The sequence below is a fragment of the Artibeus jamaicensis genome, unplaced genomic scaffold, assembly GCF_021234435.1.
Source record: "Artibeus jamaicensis isolate MK-2021 breed Jamaican fruit bat unplaced genomic scaffold, CSHL_Jam_final scaffold_916, whole genome shotgun sequence".
In the NCBI taxonomy this organism is placed as follows: Eukaryota; Metazoa; Chordata; class Mammalia; order Chiroptera; family Phyllostomidae; genus Artibeus; species Artibeus jamaicensis.
In genome coordinates this window covers 21,421,779-21,439,493 of record NW_026522059.1, presented here as the reverse complement: position 1 = coordinate 21,439,493, position 17,715 = coordinate 21,421,779, and the positions used below count along the sequence as shown (strand labels likewise).

Below are 17,715 nucleotides of genomic sequence, written 5' to 3'. Positions count from 1 at the left end.
CAAATTAAAGAACAACATACGTATATCTTTTATTTTGGTACCACCCCTTGAAAACAGATTTCTGTTTTTGGACTGGCTTTTAGTTAAGAAACCAGAGAGATAATCAATCCACTCTGTATAAAGGAGTCCCAATTGGGGCTTTAATATACTTCTTAAATATCTTGAGTATGCAGTAAACTCTGTAGGTATATTTAAAATATTCAAGGAGGCATTTATAAAATTCAACACAGACTATTTAGTCTCTGTAGTTGTCTAATGAATGACTAAGGAGTCATTCAAATAAATTAAGAAACAGCAGCTTTATATGTTGAGCCCCAAAATGGAAACCAAAATACCCTTCGATAGGAATGGGGTTAAGCATGTGGTACATCAGTATCATGGAACACAACTTAGCAATTCAAAGAAATGAACTACTGATATGTCCGACAACTTGGAAAGATCTCAAGGGCATTATGACGAGTAGAAAAAGTTAATTTCAAATGTGACATATAATTCCATTTCTCTAACATTCTTGTAATGACAAAATTAGAGAGATGAAGAACAGATTATAGGTTTCCAATAGAGTATGTGGGGATAATGAGGGGTACACGTGGCTATGAAGAGGTAGCATGAAGAAGAACTTCATGATGATAACAGCTGCTGGAGTCACACACATTGTACCAATGCCAACAATCTCACTGACTGTGTACCATAGTAACATAAAGTGAAAATAGTGGGGGAAACTACATTTAGGTTACATGAGCCCTCTCTATACTATTTTGCAACTTCCTGTGAATCTATAATTATTCTAAAATAAAAAGTTAAGCCCTGCCCAGGTAGCTCAGTTGGTTAGAGCATTCTCCTGATATGCCAAAGTTGTGGGTTTGATCTCTGGTCGGGACACTACAGGAAGCAACCAATGAATACATAAATAAGTGGGACAACAAAAAATGTTTCTCTCTCTCCCCCCCTTCCTTTCTCCCTAAAAATCAGAAAACTACAAAAAACGCACACATAAAGTTGTATACACAAGGAAGTCCACAAGATAATGAAACAGCCAATTTTATTCAAATTCTCCAAAATTTATTCTCAATATGTTATTTCTAAAATGTATGTCACCATTTATATAATGGTTTTATTATTTCATCTTTCTTTAATAGGTTTTTTTTTTGTCCTTTCTTTACAGTTCTTCAGTAGAAGCCAGAGTCTTGAGTTGCCCAGTTAGGAGCCTAGAATATGTATTAAAAAAAAAAAAAGGATGAAAAGAAAGTACTTTCTGTAAAAATGCAGATAAAGGTGATATTAACATTTCCTTTTAGCATCATTCCTGCCAAACCATTTTCTCTAAAATTTTAACAACTGAAATTACTAAATGTCAAATATCATTTGACATTTTGATGAAATGTCAACCTTGATGAAATACACATCCAAATACCATCTGATATTTTTAACCAATTACAATGTATAATAATGGAAATAGCACCAATATTATACCAAAAATCAGTATGAATTGACCTAAAGCACACAAAAACCCATTATATAAGTTATTTTTCAGGCTCAGTTATTCTGGACTTGGTTAGAATAGACATTGATAATAATTTCCTAATTCATCCTTCTCTTTTAAAATTGAAGGATAATTCTAAAAACACAAACCTGTTGTAAACTTTAACCAAAAGAGGTCCTTGAATGTTCTAATGTTTTTTTAGAAGCAGCTTCTAAAAAACTTTCTATCCTCCAGTTACGCATAAACACAATGGCTAAAAAGCATTAAAAGTGGTATGGCATTCCAAAATTAAAAATCCATCCAAGTTATTTCAGTATCTAATTCTCTATCAAAAAGGGAAATATACTTTGACATAGTTAAATATAGCTGATAAAATAAAATTTTAAAATAGATACAATAAAAATCAATATTCTACAGAAGTGTTCCTTTAGATTTAAAAGAATACAAATTTCAAGCACTTGAAAAGGGGCCACACGTGGAGGTTATCATCTGCCAGTGTCAAAATCGTATGTTGAAAACCCTGAGGAAATGAGTTAATGAAGTCACATGGGAAGAGTAAAAGGAAAAAAACAGTTAAAATAAACTAGGAACACTTAATTTTTTTCCAGTTTCCTTAACTCCTGCATATACTGGGTTGGCCAAAAAGTTCATTTGGTTTTTCCATATGATGGCTCTGGTAGCACTTAGTTGTCTTTAACTTCATTCAAAACAACTTTGTTAGATTGTGTTGTGCCGGCAGTCATATCAGCATGCAATTAAAAAAAAAAACTTATCAAAATTGGTGGATATTTGTATAGACATTTTAATATTGAACATGGGAGGGGGATTTCAAGATGGCGATGGAGTAGAATGGAGCAGATACCAGTTCCTAGTACAAAAGGGAGAGGAACCTGTCAGATTAGAGGAGAAGCCAGCAAGCCAGCAGTTGACAAGCATATACGAAAACAAGGGACCAGAAACCTCGACGGTCATGGAGGAACCAGATGGTATGGAGACAGCAGTGGTACAGTAGTCTCAGGGATGGAGCAAAAGCAGGGATCTCCACCGGTGCATGGCTGGGGGACCATTGCCCAGCGGCGAGTGCCCAATGGCGCCTGGGCCAATGTTCAGCGCCCAGAAGGCTCCCTCCCTGGGATTTTTCGGCAGGGATCTGCCAAGTGGCCCAACCATAGGGGAGCAGAGGGGATTTCAGCCTGCACACAGTTTGGGGGTCCAGCGGCTGGTGCGCAGTGCATCTGGGTGAGTGACTGACAGTGCCTGGGACAGCGTTCAGCGCCCAGGTGGGTTCCCTGAGCTGCTACATCCCTAGAATTTTTTGGCTGAGGTTGGAAAACTCCCAAACTCCTTTTATGAAGCCAGCATCATCCTAATTCCAAAACCAAATAGAGATACAACAAAGAAAGAAAACTTCAGGCCAATATCACTGATGAACATAGACGCTAAAATCCTCAACAAAATATTGGCAAATCACATTCAATAATATATCCAAAAGATTATACACCATGACCAAGTGGGATTCATCCCAGAGATGCAAGGATGGTTCAACATTCGCAAATCAGGAAATGTAATACATCACATAAACAAAAGCAAAGACAAAAACCACATGATCATATCAATAGACGCGGAAAAAGCTTTTGATAAGGTACAACACCCATTTATGATAAGACACTCAGCAAAGTGGGAATAGAGGGAGCATTCCTCAATATAATAAAGGCCATTTATGAGAGACCTACAGCCAATATCATACTCAATGGACAAAAACTAAAAGCTTTTCCACTAAGATCAGGAACAAGACAAGGATGTCCACTTTCACCACTTCTATTCAATATAGTATTAGAAGTTTTGGCCACAGTGATCAGACAGGAAAAGGAAATAAATGGCATCCAAATAGGAAAGGAGGAAACAAAACTGTCACTGTTTGCAGATGACATGATAGTGCACATGGAAAATCCTATAGACTCTACCCAAAAACTGCTCAAACTAATTAATGAATTTGGCAAAACAGCAGAATACAAAGTCAATATCCAGAAATCAAAGGCATTTTTGTATACCAACAATGAATCAGCAGAAGCAGAAATCAAGGAAGAAATCCCATTTGATACAGCAAAAAGAAAAATAAAATATCTGGGAATAAACCTAACCAAAGAGGTAAAAGACCTGTATGCAGAAAACTACACAGCACTGAAGAAAGAAATCAGGGAAGACACAAACAAATGGAAACATATACCATGTTCATGGACTGGAAGAATTAACATCATCAAAATGTCCGTACTACCCAAAGCAATATACAGATTCAATGCAATACCTATTAAAGTACCAATGGCATATTTCACTGACATAGAACAAACACTTCAAATATTTATATGGAACCATAAATGACCCCGAATAGCAGCTGCTCTTTCGAGAAAGAAGAACAAAGTAGGAGGGATCACAATACCTGATATCAAACTGTATTACAAGGCCACTGTAATTAAAACAGCCTGGTACTGGCATAAAAACAGGCACATAGACCAATGGAACAGAACAGAGAGCCCAGAAATCAACCCAAATCTCTACAGTTAATTAATATTCGACAAAGGGGGTAATAACATAAAATGGAGTAAAGATAGCCTCTTCAATAAATGGTGTTGGGAGAACTGGACAGCTACGTGCAAAAAAAAAAAATGAAACTTGAGCACAAACTTACACCATACACCAAAATAAATTCAAGGTGGATAAAAGACTTAATATAAGCCATGACACCATTAAAGTCCTAGAGAAGAACATTGGCAAGAAAATCTCAGATATTCCACGAAGCAACATTTTTACCAATATGTCCCCTAGAGCAAGGAATATAAATGAAAGAATAAACAAATGGGATCTCATCAAAATAAAAAGCTTATGCCTGGCTAAAAGAAAACAGTATTAAATTAAAAAAACAACCAACTGTATGGGAAAACATATTTGCCAATGATACCTCAGACAAAGGTTTAATCTCCAAAATATATAAAGAATTTACATGACTCCACTCTAAGAAGACATCTAACCCAATTAAAAAATGGGAAAAGGACTTGAACAGACACTTCTCCAAGGAGGACATACAGAATATCCAGAGACACATGAAGAGATGCTCAATATCGTTAGCTATCAGAGAGATGCAAATTAAAACCACAATGAGATACCACTTTACACCAGTCAGGATGGCTATCACAAACAAAGCAACAAACAAAAAATGTTGGAGAGGGTGTGGGAAAAAGGGGTCCTTAGTTCACTGTTGGTGGGATTGCAGACTAGTACAACCATTATGAAAAACAGTATGGAATCTTCTCAGAAAAATAAAAATCAACCTGCCTTTTGACCCAGCAATTCCACTACTAGAATTATATCCTAAGAACCCTAAAACACCAATCTCAAAGAACCTATGTACCACAATGTTCATAGCAGCACAATTAACAATAGCCAAGAGTTGGAAGCAACCTAGGTGCCCATCAGTAAATGAATGGATCAAAAAATTGTGGTACATATACACAATGGAATTCTATGCAGCAGAGAGAAAGAAGGAGCTACTACCCTTTGCAACAACATGGATGGAACTGGAAAGCATTATGCTGAGTGAAATAGGCCAGGTGCTGAAAGACAGGTACCATATGATCTCACCTTTGACAGGAAGCTGAACGACAAAACAAACAAGCAAGCAGAATAAAAACAAAGACACTGAAATAGAGAACGGGGAGACAGTGACCAGAGGGGAGAGGAAAGGGAATTTAAGGGGGAAAAAGGGGAGGGATTTGGAGGAACAAGTGTGAAGGACACAGGGATGAGGACTGGGGGGGGGGGGGGGGGGGAATGGGAGGGAGGTGGGGAGCACGGGGGGGGGGGGAGACTGGGATGGGAGAAATAGAAAACTGTATTTAAAAATAACTAAATAAAATTAGAAAAATAAAATAAAATTTATCTGCAAATAAATAAATACACAAACAGTAATGAAAACAAAAAAAGTAATATTGAACATGGAAGAAAAACAATGTTTTTGGCATAATATGCCTTATTATCTCGAGAAAGGTAAAAATGCAACTGAAAGAAAAAGATTTGTGCAGTGTATACAGAAGGTGCTGTGACTGATTAAGTGTATCAAAAGTGGTTTATGAAGTTGTGCTGGAGATTTCTCACTGGACGATGCTACACAGTGGGGTAGAGCAGCTGAAGTTAACAGGGATCAAATGAGACATTAATTGAGAATGATCATTTCACCACCAGAGAGACAGCTGACAAACTCAAAATACCCAAATCAATAGAGTTATTCATGAAAGTAAAAAATGTGTCTTTTATGGAAAAAAAAAAGAAAAAAGAAAAACAAACAAAAAAACACCATACCGACTTTTTTGGCCAACCCAATATGTACATCTAAGAAAAATTCTTTTCAGTTTATTAATTTCTTAAACAAAACAATCATATCCTTATCAAATAGAAACACAAAATCAGACACAGTTGCTATGAGTATGTTCTCAAGTCCATGTAACAATTATGTCACATTATTGCTAAATCCCACACAGAATAGAAAATATGTGGTTCTTACCTCTGACCTACTATTCTGATTAAGTTTCTTCTCAATATTCATGGCCAACATCTGGCTTCTAAATGAAAGGCTTTTGGTCTTTTCAATCACTTGCTGGTAGGGTGAGACTGCATTGTTACCCATAACAACATGACCCTAAAATAGGACAGAGAGAAGAAAATTGATCCTGTAATGTTAATGACCAACTTTTTCCCAGGCAAGTCATAAGCATGATATCACAACAATACATGTCTGTTGCATACTTTTATGCACCGTGGAGAGGTGACAAAATTCACCCAGTAACAAAAAAACAGAAGGGTGCTGTTGCCTTCAAAGAACTATTATACATTAAAACAAAACAAATTTTTAATGGAACAAAGTGTCCATAAATATTAAGGAAAAAGCGTAAAATAACCAGCAACTGGTATCTAGTATGTAGGACAGTTAATATAAGTACTCACTAATTTAGAATCAATCTTGGCATCCAGTCTTGCATTTCTAATCAAATTTACAATCCACCTTTCAGCTTCTTCTGGAGTCATATTCAGTTTATCTGCCAACATGCTAACAAAAAAGGTAAAAATGACATTAACTAAGTCTAAATTTGACCCACACTCTGCATACAGACTTTTAGGTGTCTACAGGTTACTTTCTCTTAAATATTATGACTCTTAATAAATGCACTGTTCATATTTATGCATGACATATCCCATTTCACCAACCAGACTGTAAGATTCTTGAAGGGAGGGCATGGTATTCTGCATTCTAGCTTCTAGTAATCCTTCTAGCTTCTAAAAAAGTACCTTACACTTATCAGGAGCTCAATTAGTAATGATGTAAGGGAGAAAATGTTTTATAATGTATAATGATTATAGAAATTAAAACTACTATGAGGAGCATGATATACTGAAAAGCATAACTGACACTCAGGGCTGCTGTGTATATTTATGTTGTAAATTCTGAGAGCACTTCCTAGAATTGTATATCACTGTATAATCTAAACGGTCACTGAATTTAAGAAAAACAGGCATGGGTGTGTGTGCACACACACACAACATGAGGGAGGGTAAAAGTAGCAGACACCAAGAACCTGGTATTAACCAATCTGGTTTTAATTTTTTCAATTTATGATCAGGTTGAGCAAGAGGCCATTTCAGGGTTTATTTTAATAGGACTACTTGCCAGTGTCAGCCCTGGTAGTAGGTTAGTAGGTCAGTCAGAGAGCTGATAGAAGCTCCCTGTGTATTTATGTTTGCATGTACAGTATCTAAGCATGTAGTAGTATACATACATGCATAGTAGGTCAATCAGGTGATAGAAGAGTATGTTTGCACATGCAGTATCTAAAAGCATGTAGTATACAAACATGCATAGTAGGTCAGTCAGCTGATGGAAGAGAATCAACATCAGCATGCACAGTATGTAGGAGCATAAAGTATACCTACATGCATATATGGATGTTTAAATACAAACATTAACTGTACCCTTTCCTCCTGTCTTTAAAGATACTGTACTTGGCAGGCCTTCCAATATTATCACTGGTTTGATAAAAATAGCTAGAATATCAGTTAACAAAATCATTCCCAATTAAAATATTAAATATTTAAGATACTGGCAATCCTATGATTATGTAATTCTAGAGCTCCCAACCCAAATGTTACTTACCTAGTTAATAAAAATGCCTTTGTGTGATTAATATAATCTGTATTATCTCTATTTTATAAGTTTATTGAGAAAGAATATAATTTCACTCAAAATGTCAAAATTAAGTTAGGTTATCAACAGAACCATTACGAATTAAATTACAAACTAAATCTACGAAGACATAAGTCCTTTAAAATTTAACCTTAAAATATGCTTGGAGTTAAAAACATCACAATGATAAATAATGAGCCAATCAATCATAAAACTCCCTGAATTTATGTGGCAAAATTTTGTTGTTTTTATCACCAATTTTTTGTAAGTACACATTCTCAGGAAATATAAATAATCTATGACCATTACTTCAATTTCAAGGGCAGAGTTCATTTTATTATCTTTATCACTGTTCTGTCATTAAACCTCACTGTATTCAAGCTACTAAAAATAGAGAATGTGTGTCACTTTACTTTAACAAACAGGCATTTTTCTGACTAGGAAAAATTCCTGCAGCTGTTGTTCCCAGTGGCTTCCCAAGAAACTCCTTGTGTTTCCTGTGGGTTCCTGACTTAGTTAGAGGTGTGGAAATTTTATATCCTTCTGCACTGCTACAGTAAGGCAATGTCTGATACTTTTACCTGAAGCTGCTACTCTAAAGGTAAAGAACAGATTTTCTGAAACATGCTCACTATTTTATCACTTCCTATAGAATTTATCTTTTGTATGCCTCCTGCATCCCTCAAAATACAACTTTTTAAAGTGAGGCCAAGGCCATTTTATTCTGAAAAACACAAATAAAACAATTTGTACTAAAGATATTAAAACTCCAATTTTCAAGATTTCTATATATTCTTATATTCTCCTTTTTAAAAGAAGAAACAGCCATGGTCAGTGTCATCCCATACACCAAAAGGTTGCAGGTTAGATCCCCAGTTGGGGTCCATCCAGGAGGCAACTGACTGATGTTTCTCTCCCCACCCCCAACCCTAAAATCAGTACATATACCCTCAGTTGAAGATTTATTAAAAAAAAACTTCTTAAAAAAAAAAAGAAACACCATTCCCAGTAAACTATTATAAAGATTTTTTAAAGTTATAATATAAAATCAGTTTATGAAGGCTATTTAAATAATTAAAATTATACCAAAAACATTCGGTCTTGAAGACCGGGTTACCAAATTCCTCTTCTCGCTGTGCATTTCCAATTATAAAGCCCTATCAATTGTCTCCTTAACAATGGCCTCGCAGGTAAATTCCTTACCAAATCTACTCCCATCTTCAAAGACTTTCCTCTCCACTGCCCATACCAAATCTCTCTGTTCATTAAACATGTCATGTTTTTAAACACTTCAGGGCTCTTGAACATGATATGCCTTCTGTCTTCACCCAACTTTTTCTTCACTTAACTATTTTGTTACATGTGTCTCAGCTTGTAAGCCTTCCAAGACACCTCTCCCAACCATGACATCTGTCTGATGCTTTCATAGCCCCTATTTTTTATAGCATTCATAACATCTATAGTTGTTTTGTTGTACATTTGCTTTCATGATAGATTGTATATGTAACCCAAGAGCAATGCATAATGGCCTCCTTTTTCATTGCTATATATCCAGCAATTAGCACAATGGCCAGTACATAGGAGGCAATGAATACTTATTTACTGTTTGGTTCCTACCCTAATCACTACTCTAGTTCAGGCTCCATTACTGTGAACTCGTTTGCCAACTAATCTACATCTTAAGTATCTTCTTAATCTATTTTACATAGTTGTCAGTTCTAAAACCCAACAAGTCAGTTTATCCCCAAATACCTTTCAAAACTTTAATAGAGCTCTCTACCAAAACAATACAATTCAAATTTCTAAGTTTCTCATTCATGGCTGTCTACAATTTAGCTATAATCTAACTTTCCAACTTCCCATTTTTTCCTTCATAAATACCATATGCCAGCCAAACCAAAACAATTCTCTTCCTTCTTTGTCATTTGTTCAACAAAATATGAACTGTGTTAGATCTGGTGACAAAATACAGTCTGTTCCCCACCTGTGGGAAGTAGGGAAATAATCACCCAATTCCTCAAATATATGAAAGATTTTAAGTGTAATGAAAAGTAGGAGGAGCTGCATAACCGTGAGTGAAGGGTTTATCAGTTCTAGTCTTGGCGGGTTAGGGACAGCTTATCAAAGAAAATATTTAAGGTCAGATTTTAAGATAAAATAAAGAAAATTCTATTCTATGTAACTCCACTTAGAATTCCCCATCCTTTCTATTTCTTTACATCCATGTTCTAAATCTCCTATTTCAACATGGCTGGGGCAGTTTGGCAACATGCATCAAGACCCATAAATGTCTACATGTTCTGACCTGTAATTCCACTTCAGGGTTTTAGTGTTTTGTATTGTTTGTAGATCCTTTACTTATTGAATCAAGTCAAAGAAAAACCTGAAATAAGGTCCTAGAAGTATTAATGTTATTAATGGAATATCAAGTTATTCAGGCTACCAATCATTGAGAGTGAATTAAAGAATGTGGCAGTAGAGCAGCTTCTTTTAATAGAAAAACACAGTGAAAGAAATTAAATAGGAAAATAACCCTCAATTTCTCTTACATTCTATTGATTTTATGCAAAAATAGTAAAGATTTCAAAATATAATTTTATATCCTATTAAAGACAACATGTATCAAAATGAAGATTCTGAGAAAAATATTCCACTCAATCTAGATTTTAAACAAAATAATTTCCAAATTACTTAGATTACTTTAAAAATCTCAACCTTGTCTATAAGCAGTATAAGTAGACATTTAAATATTCTGTGCAAATCTTATGCTCATCTTTTAGCTAACTCTCTACTCAAGTGACACAACATGACAGTCAATATGTTAAATAAGAAATATACACAAACCACGAAAGATCTCAAATTGTCAAAGTGATCTTGAGAAAGATGAACAAAGCTGAAGGCATTACACTTCCCAGTTTCAAATTCTATAACAAACCTATAGTAATCAAAAGAGTATGGTCTTGCGTTAATTAAATATACATAAGGGAACAGAACAGAGAGCTTCTTCAGAGCAAAGGAAACTATCTACAAAATAAAAAGAACCTACCAAACGGGAGAAAATATTGCAAGTAGGTTAACATATATAATAAACTCATACAACTTAACAGCAAAACTCACACTCTGATTTAAAAAATGGGTACAGGGTTAGGAATAGACATTTTTCCAAAGAAGACACACAGAAAGCCAAAAGATCTGTGAAAAAGGGCTCACCATCACTAACCATCAGGGAAACGCAAATCAAAACTAAGAGATACCATCTTACACAAAATGGCTATTATCAATAAGACAAGAAATAACAAGTGTGGCAAGAATTTGAACAAAAGGGAATTCCTGTACACTGTTGGAAGAAGAGTAAATTGGTGCAACCACTATGGAGGTTCCTTAAATAACTAAAAAACAAACTACCATGTGATCCAGCAATTCTGCTTATGGATATTTATCTGAAGGAAGCAAAAACACTAAAATGGTAAATGCACACCCATGTTCATTGCATTATTTACAATAACCAAGATGCGGAAGCACACTAAGTGCCCACAGATAGATGAATGGATAAAGAAAATGTGAGATAAACACACCCACACATGAATATTATTCAGCCATTAAACAGAGTAAAATCTCTCAATTTGCAACATGTATGGATCTTGAGGGCATTGTGCTATGTGAAATAAGTCAAACGGAAAAAGCAAATACCATATGATCTCACTCATGTGTGGAATCTAACAAAACCAAAAACATGAACTGCCCCCCCCAAAACAAAAACTAAGCTCCAAGATACAGAGAACAGATGGTGGTTGCCAGAGGTGGGGGTTGAGGGTTGGGGAAAATGGGTAAAAAGGTACAAACTTCCAGTTACAAAATAAGTAAGGGGATGTAATGTACAGTGTGATGATTATAGTTAATGATCCTTATCATATGTTTGAAAGTTGCCAGAGAGAACAAAAAATTCTGTGTGATAACTCCTTAGAGTAAACAAATGTCAACTACTTATTGTGATCACTTCAAAATATAAACAAATAGAATCATGTTGTATACCTGAAATTAATGTTATATCAATTTATAATTCACTAAAAACAAAAACGATTATTAATAGCCTTGTAAAAACTTAAGTTATTATATTACATCCATAAAATAAAAACAGAATTGGAAGATACTGAGAAAAATCTCACTATGCAGCACAAAAACAGCAATGAAAAATAGGAGAAAAAAGAAAAGGACAGTCCAGAGAGTCCAATACCAATTAACAGGAGTCCCAGAAAAATCAGTCATTGAATATGCACACAAATATCATTAAAGCAGTAATTCAAAAAACTTCCCAGAACTAGAGGCTGAGTTTCCACATTAAAAGGGTCCAGTATGAAGAATTAAACTGAACCTATATATACTAAGGTTTATCACTGTGAAACAAAAACAAACAAATCCTCCAGATTTCTAGAGAGGAAAACAAAAACACATAAAAGATCAGGAATAAAAATAATTTCTGACTTCTACAAGGAGATGAAAAAGGTTGAAAATCATGCAATAGCATGTCTCTAAAATTCTCGAATAGTTTTTAACCTTGAATACAAAGCTTTGTAATACTTTATGTGAAAATGAGAACAAAATAGACATTTTTAGATGTGAAAAGACTTATCTCCAAAGCACCCTTCCTTATAAAGTTATTAAAGGATATGTTTTACTAAAATATAATAATAAACCAAGAAAGGGAAGACATTATAATGTCCAGGAAACTGGAGCTAACAGGAGACAAGGCGAAGGGAATCCCCAAGACAAATACTGGGTTGGCCAAAAGGTTCATTCGTTTTTTTTTCCTGTAAGATGGTTCCAGCAGTACTTAGTTGCCTTTAACTTCATTTAAAACAATTTTGTTAGACTGCATTATGACAGCTGTCATATTAGTGTGCATTTAAAAAATACTTATCGAAATTGGTGAATTTCTATAGCCATTTTAACACTGAAAATGGAAGAAAAGTAACATTTCTGATATGTTATGCTTTATTTAATAAAAGGTAAAATGCAATTGAAATGTAAAAAAAAAGTTTTGTGCAGTGTATGGAGAAGGTGCTATGACTAATCAAAAGTGTCAAAAGTGGTATACCACTGACTGTTCTCAATTGATGCCTTGATTTGACCGCTATCAACTTCATCTACCCAAGCATGGAATCCAGCAAAAATCTCCAGCATGAAACTTCACAAACAACTTTTGACATATTTGATCAGTCACAGCACCTTCTCCATAGACTACATAGTCATTTTTTGTGTTTCACTTGTGTTTTTACCTTCCTTGAAATAATAAAGCCTAATATGCCAAAAATGTTGCATATTTTCTTCCATCTGTGATATTAAAATGACTACATAAAATTTTTGATTAAAAAAAACACATGCTCATATGACAGCAGTCACAACACAATCTAACAAAATGGTCTCAAATGAAGTTAGACAACTGAGCACTACTAGAACCACTGTACGAAAAAACCCAATGAACTTCCTTTCTGGCCAACCCAAAAGCTTATACAAAGTACTGTAGTCTTTAGTAAGGTATGCTATGACACCTAATTAAAAAACAAGTGTTAAGTGTAAACTGTGTTTAACTGTAAGATCAGGAAAAAGAAACGAGAAAAATGAGAAATGATTAATGCTGAGTGACAAAGTTAAAATTTTTACTGAGTTCTGTAGTACCTCATTAGTCAAAAAGAGTATTACTTTATAGTTAAAGCAATGTACTAATGGCTTTTGAAAAGCCATTATCTGAATGTGTGCCTTTCTATTCCTCTCTAGTATTAGCAAGTATAATTATGAATATAAATTGCTATGTGGTAATAAAAACTTTAAGAAACATATTAAGGTATAAAATGTTAAAACAAGCAAAGTAGAATGACTCATAACTTAAAAGAAATACAAGAGCAGTTGGCAAATTATTTTGTGAAAAGCCAAAACTAACCCCCTACTGGGAAATTATATTAATGTATGCTCCAACATGTTTATCATAGACATTCAAAATATTACTTCCATACTTTGTTTTTATCTAAAATTGAAAATGGATCCAAGAATTATTCTAGAACAGCTTTTAAATTTCAGACACACACCCTATCTGATAAACTACTCAGCTATACTAAACTGAATCCCACCATAGTAATCTTTCTTGACAGATGTTACAGACTCTATGGTAAACAGATTTGTAACTTATCCTACAAATCTATACAGTTGTATATAACCAATAAAAACATTCTTGATATGCATTTTAATAAAGATATGACTATCACATGTGCCTACAGCCATTTAGTCAAGAGACCTATCAACACAGAAATGTTCCAAATCATAAATGGAGACAGTCATTTAATAAACAATCATGAGCTTTACAATACTATTCTATTTAACATCTGAAATCTGTCCACTGGAGTGAGGGTTGGGGCACTGGGTGGTAGGAAGAGGCCAGAGACAAATCCTTCCCCTTCCACACTTAAAAAAAAAAATCAAAAAAATGAATAATAAATAACTAAATTAGAAACAGGCCAGCATAAACTAGTTAATAATTTGTCACAATTACATAGTATACACTGGAAAGAAGTCAGTCTACTTTGGAACTTAAAGATAATCCATTTATTAGAGTTACCAGGGTTTAATGAACCTTCATTCCAAATTACTTCTCTTATTTTCCAATATACAAATTACGTCCTGATTACTCTGTATTTTTCTTGAAAGTATCTATCACGGTTTATAATTTTATCTTTATTAGCATGTTTCTTCCTCTGGATTGTAAGCTCTGATGGTGTTGGTGCTTCTACTACCTTATCTACCCAATGTCTGGCCAGAAAAATTGTTGATCACATTTGTGGTATTTTATTCTTGAACAACTGTAGTAGTTATACTGTTAACTGTACCATAATTATCACACATAGTGTATTTACCCTCCTTATCAAGTGGAACACTACCTTTTAAAAAAGATTTTGCATATTCTTGAAAACACAAAGTAATAGGAATGAAGAACAGATGAGTGGTTGCCAGGGGTTAAAGAGAGGTAGCAGTGGTGGGAGTGGGTATAGTCTGAAACAGAAACTTACCCTTCTATTGCTGTGGTGAGAGAAATGTTCTCTGTATCTGAATGTATTAATGATATCAATATGCTGGTTGTGATACTAGTTTGCAAGATGTTATCACTTTAGAGTTACCACCCTCAAGAACACAGGGCAATGTCTATTTCTTAGAACTGCTTGTGATTCTATAATCATTTAAAAATAAATTGTGTCAAAATTATGTAGGAGCTTTAAAAAATACAGATGCCAAGATCATCCATCCCTCAAAGAATGTTTTACTTTTTAGGGTTGGGTTCGGTCATCTGTTATTTTTTCTCATTTATTTTTTAAAATTTTCTACTTGATCTAATGTACAGTTAGGACCACAAATCACTAATTTAAAGCAATAAATGACTCACCCAGGTTGACTGCAAAAGAGTCAGTTTACCTGGGAAGCTTTAAACCCAAATTCTCAAGCCCTGATCCCAGAGATTCTGAACAGAAAGTCTAGGGAAAGCCAGAAAAATCTATTCTAAGTTTGGTTAAGTTCTTCAGATGATTTTGATGTATAGCTATGTTTAAAAATCTCTAAATTAGATAACAATGATTCTTTTAATGTATCATTTAAAGGTAAAACTTAAACTCAGTTGATCACTATCTTGTTGTTTGATGTTTGTCCTATTTATAAAACACCAACTTAAATGCTTATTATTTTCAGCCACATTCTGAATCCATTAAAAACATGAAGTCTAACCCCAGAACTGAGTCCTACAAAATTAATACTATTTCTTAAAACTTACAACCTGAGATCTCATTGTTACTCTAAGAATGTTTCTTTCTTTTTTTAATATTTTATTTATTTATCTTTAGAGGGGAAGGGAAGGAGAGAGGGAGAGAATATCAATGTATATGGTTGCATCTCGTGGGTCCCCTGCTGGGAACTGGCCTGCAACCCAGGCATGTGTCCTGACTGGGAATCGAACCACGATCCTATGGTTCACAGGCCTGCACTCAATCCACTGAGATACACCAGCCAGGGCAGAATGTTTCTTTTCTCACATGAAGCTACTTTCTGCTCTGCTCCTAGCTTCCTGATTCATTATATACTAAAGATATTAAACCACTGATTTTTCACTCCATTACTCTAGCACAGTGATTTTCAACCTTTTTCATTTCATGGCGCACATAAACTAATTACTAAAATTCTGCAGCACACCAAATGTATAGACATATATTTTTTGGCCAATCTGACAAAAAATAGGTATAATTTTGATTCATTCTCACTGGACAGCTATTGCTGTGTTGACTGCTGTCTTTTTTTTTTAATCTGTCAATCTAAGAGAAACCAGGTCAGTGCCCTGACTAAATAGTCAGGTATAGCACAATTTTAAAAATTATTGCAGCATACCAGTTGAAAATTCATTACTTTAGTGGGTTGTAATTACATGCTTAAAACATTGTAACCTGATACAGTGGTTTTCAATCCTGGATGTGTTTGCAATAACCATCCTTAAGCTACAACACAGTAGCCCCATTAAATATCATAGCATAGCATACTTAGAAAATCTGACTCAGAAAGTTTGGGTGCCTTCACAAACTCTGTAAAATAAACCTCAACAAAAATTCTGAGACACAGAGTTAATTAAACAAATGATTTATGGTTTCCATTTTTATCCTCTGGCTCAAGTGATACACTAATAACAAATTCAACTAAATCTATTATTTCTAAAAATATTAATTGTTCACGATGAAAAATAAGATTTCATAGTGAGGTGCAACGAATGTCAGAGAACTATTAGCCCAAGGCTCTTAAAGAGCCTTACTGCCTGGGCCTTAAGTTTCCCAGCTACAATCAAGGAGCAATCAATGTTCTGAAGAACTATGTTTTCAGAACTGTTTCCAGGGTTGCAGAGATGCCTTAGCAGCCAGGATGGAAGTTGAATAAAGGCACAGGCTAAACAGGGTAAAGGAGCTCTGATCTCATCTGCTGACTCATGTACAGCTGACCCTTAGCAATGCGGTGGGGAGGTGAGGGAGGGAGGGAAAGCAGGTTAGGGGCCCCCACACTGCACAAAAATCTGTGCATAACTTTTGACTCCCCAGAAGTGAGCCGACCAAACCCTTATCAATAACATAAACAACTGATTTGTACATGTTCTGTATGTTATATGTATTATATACTGTGCTCTTACAATAAAGTAAGCTAGAAAAAATGATATTGAGAAAATCATTAGGAAAATATCTTCATCGTAGTATACTGAAAAAAACCCTGCATATAAGTGGACCCATACAGTTCAAACTTGTGTTGTTCAAGGGTCAACTATACATAAATATACATACTCATATAATACTGCATTTGAAGACAAGTCACACACACACAATTTAAAAACCACAGTTCTAGGAATTGAAACCTGAGCCACATTTAAAGTGTTCGAAGCCACATGTGGCTATTGGCTACCATACTGAACAATGAAAAAATAAAACATTCCCATCAAAGTTCTACTGAAAAGGCGTATTGTCCATGATTCAATGACAGGTGTTCCTGGACTAGAAGCTCCCTATGATTTTTCCTAGCTCTAAAAGTCTTCCCTAATTTAAAAAAAAAAAGAAAGCATTAACCTATGTATACAAAATCATCTAAGTTAGTAAAACATTCCACAGGTAGCCAAAAATGTTTAAACAAACTAAGGAAATACTATCAATAAAAGAGAGAAAATTTCTGGACTTTAGAAAAGACAACCTACTGGACTTCCGGCCAAGATGGAAGGGTAGGTAGACACACTGTGCGTCCTCACACAACCAAAATAAGGGCAACAACAATTCAGAAACAAAAAACAACCAGTACCAACAGAAAATTGAACTCTATGAAAGTCTGGCAACCAAGGAGTTTAAGTAGACACTTCCATCCAGACCAGTAGGAGGGGCGCAGTCCAGCGCCCAGGGAAAGAGGGGTAGCAGCATGCAAGGCAGCAGCAGGCAGACCCAGTGAGGCA

General features: G+C 35.0%; 1 protein-coding gene across 1 annotated transcript in view; it reads right to left on the bottom strand.

The window, feature by feature from the left end:
• Window positions 1-1,025: 1,025 nt before the first annotated feature.
• EIF3E (eukaryotic translation initiation factor 3 subunit E) overlaps window positions 1,026-17,715 on the bottom strand; it is a 56,846-nt gene continuing 40,156 nt past the window's right edge. The window contains exons 11-13 of the mRNA XM_037166900.2: window positions 6,479-6,581; window positions 6,039-6,173; window positions 1,026-1,208 (exon numbers count right to left, since the gene is read on the bottom strand). Coding sequence (XP_037022795.1) covers window positions 1,170-1,208; window positions 6,039-6,173; window positions 6,479-6,581 — 277 coding nt within the window. The 3' untranslated portion in view covers window positions 1,026-1,169. The remainder of the gene's footprint in view (window positions 1,209-6,038; window positions 6,174-6,478; window positions 6,582-17,715) is intronic.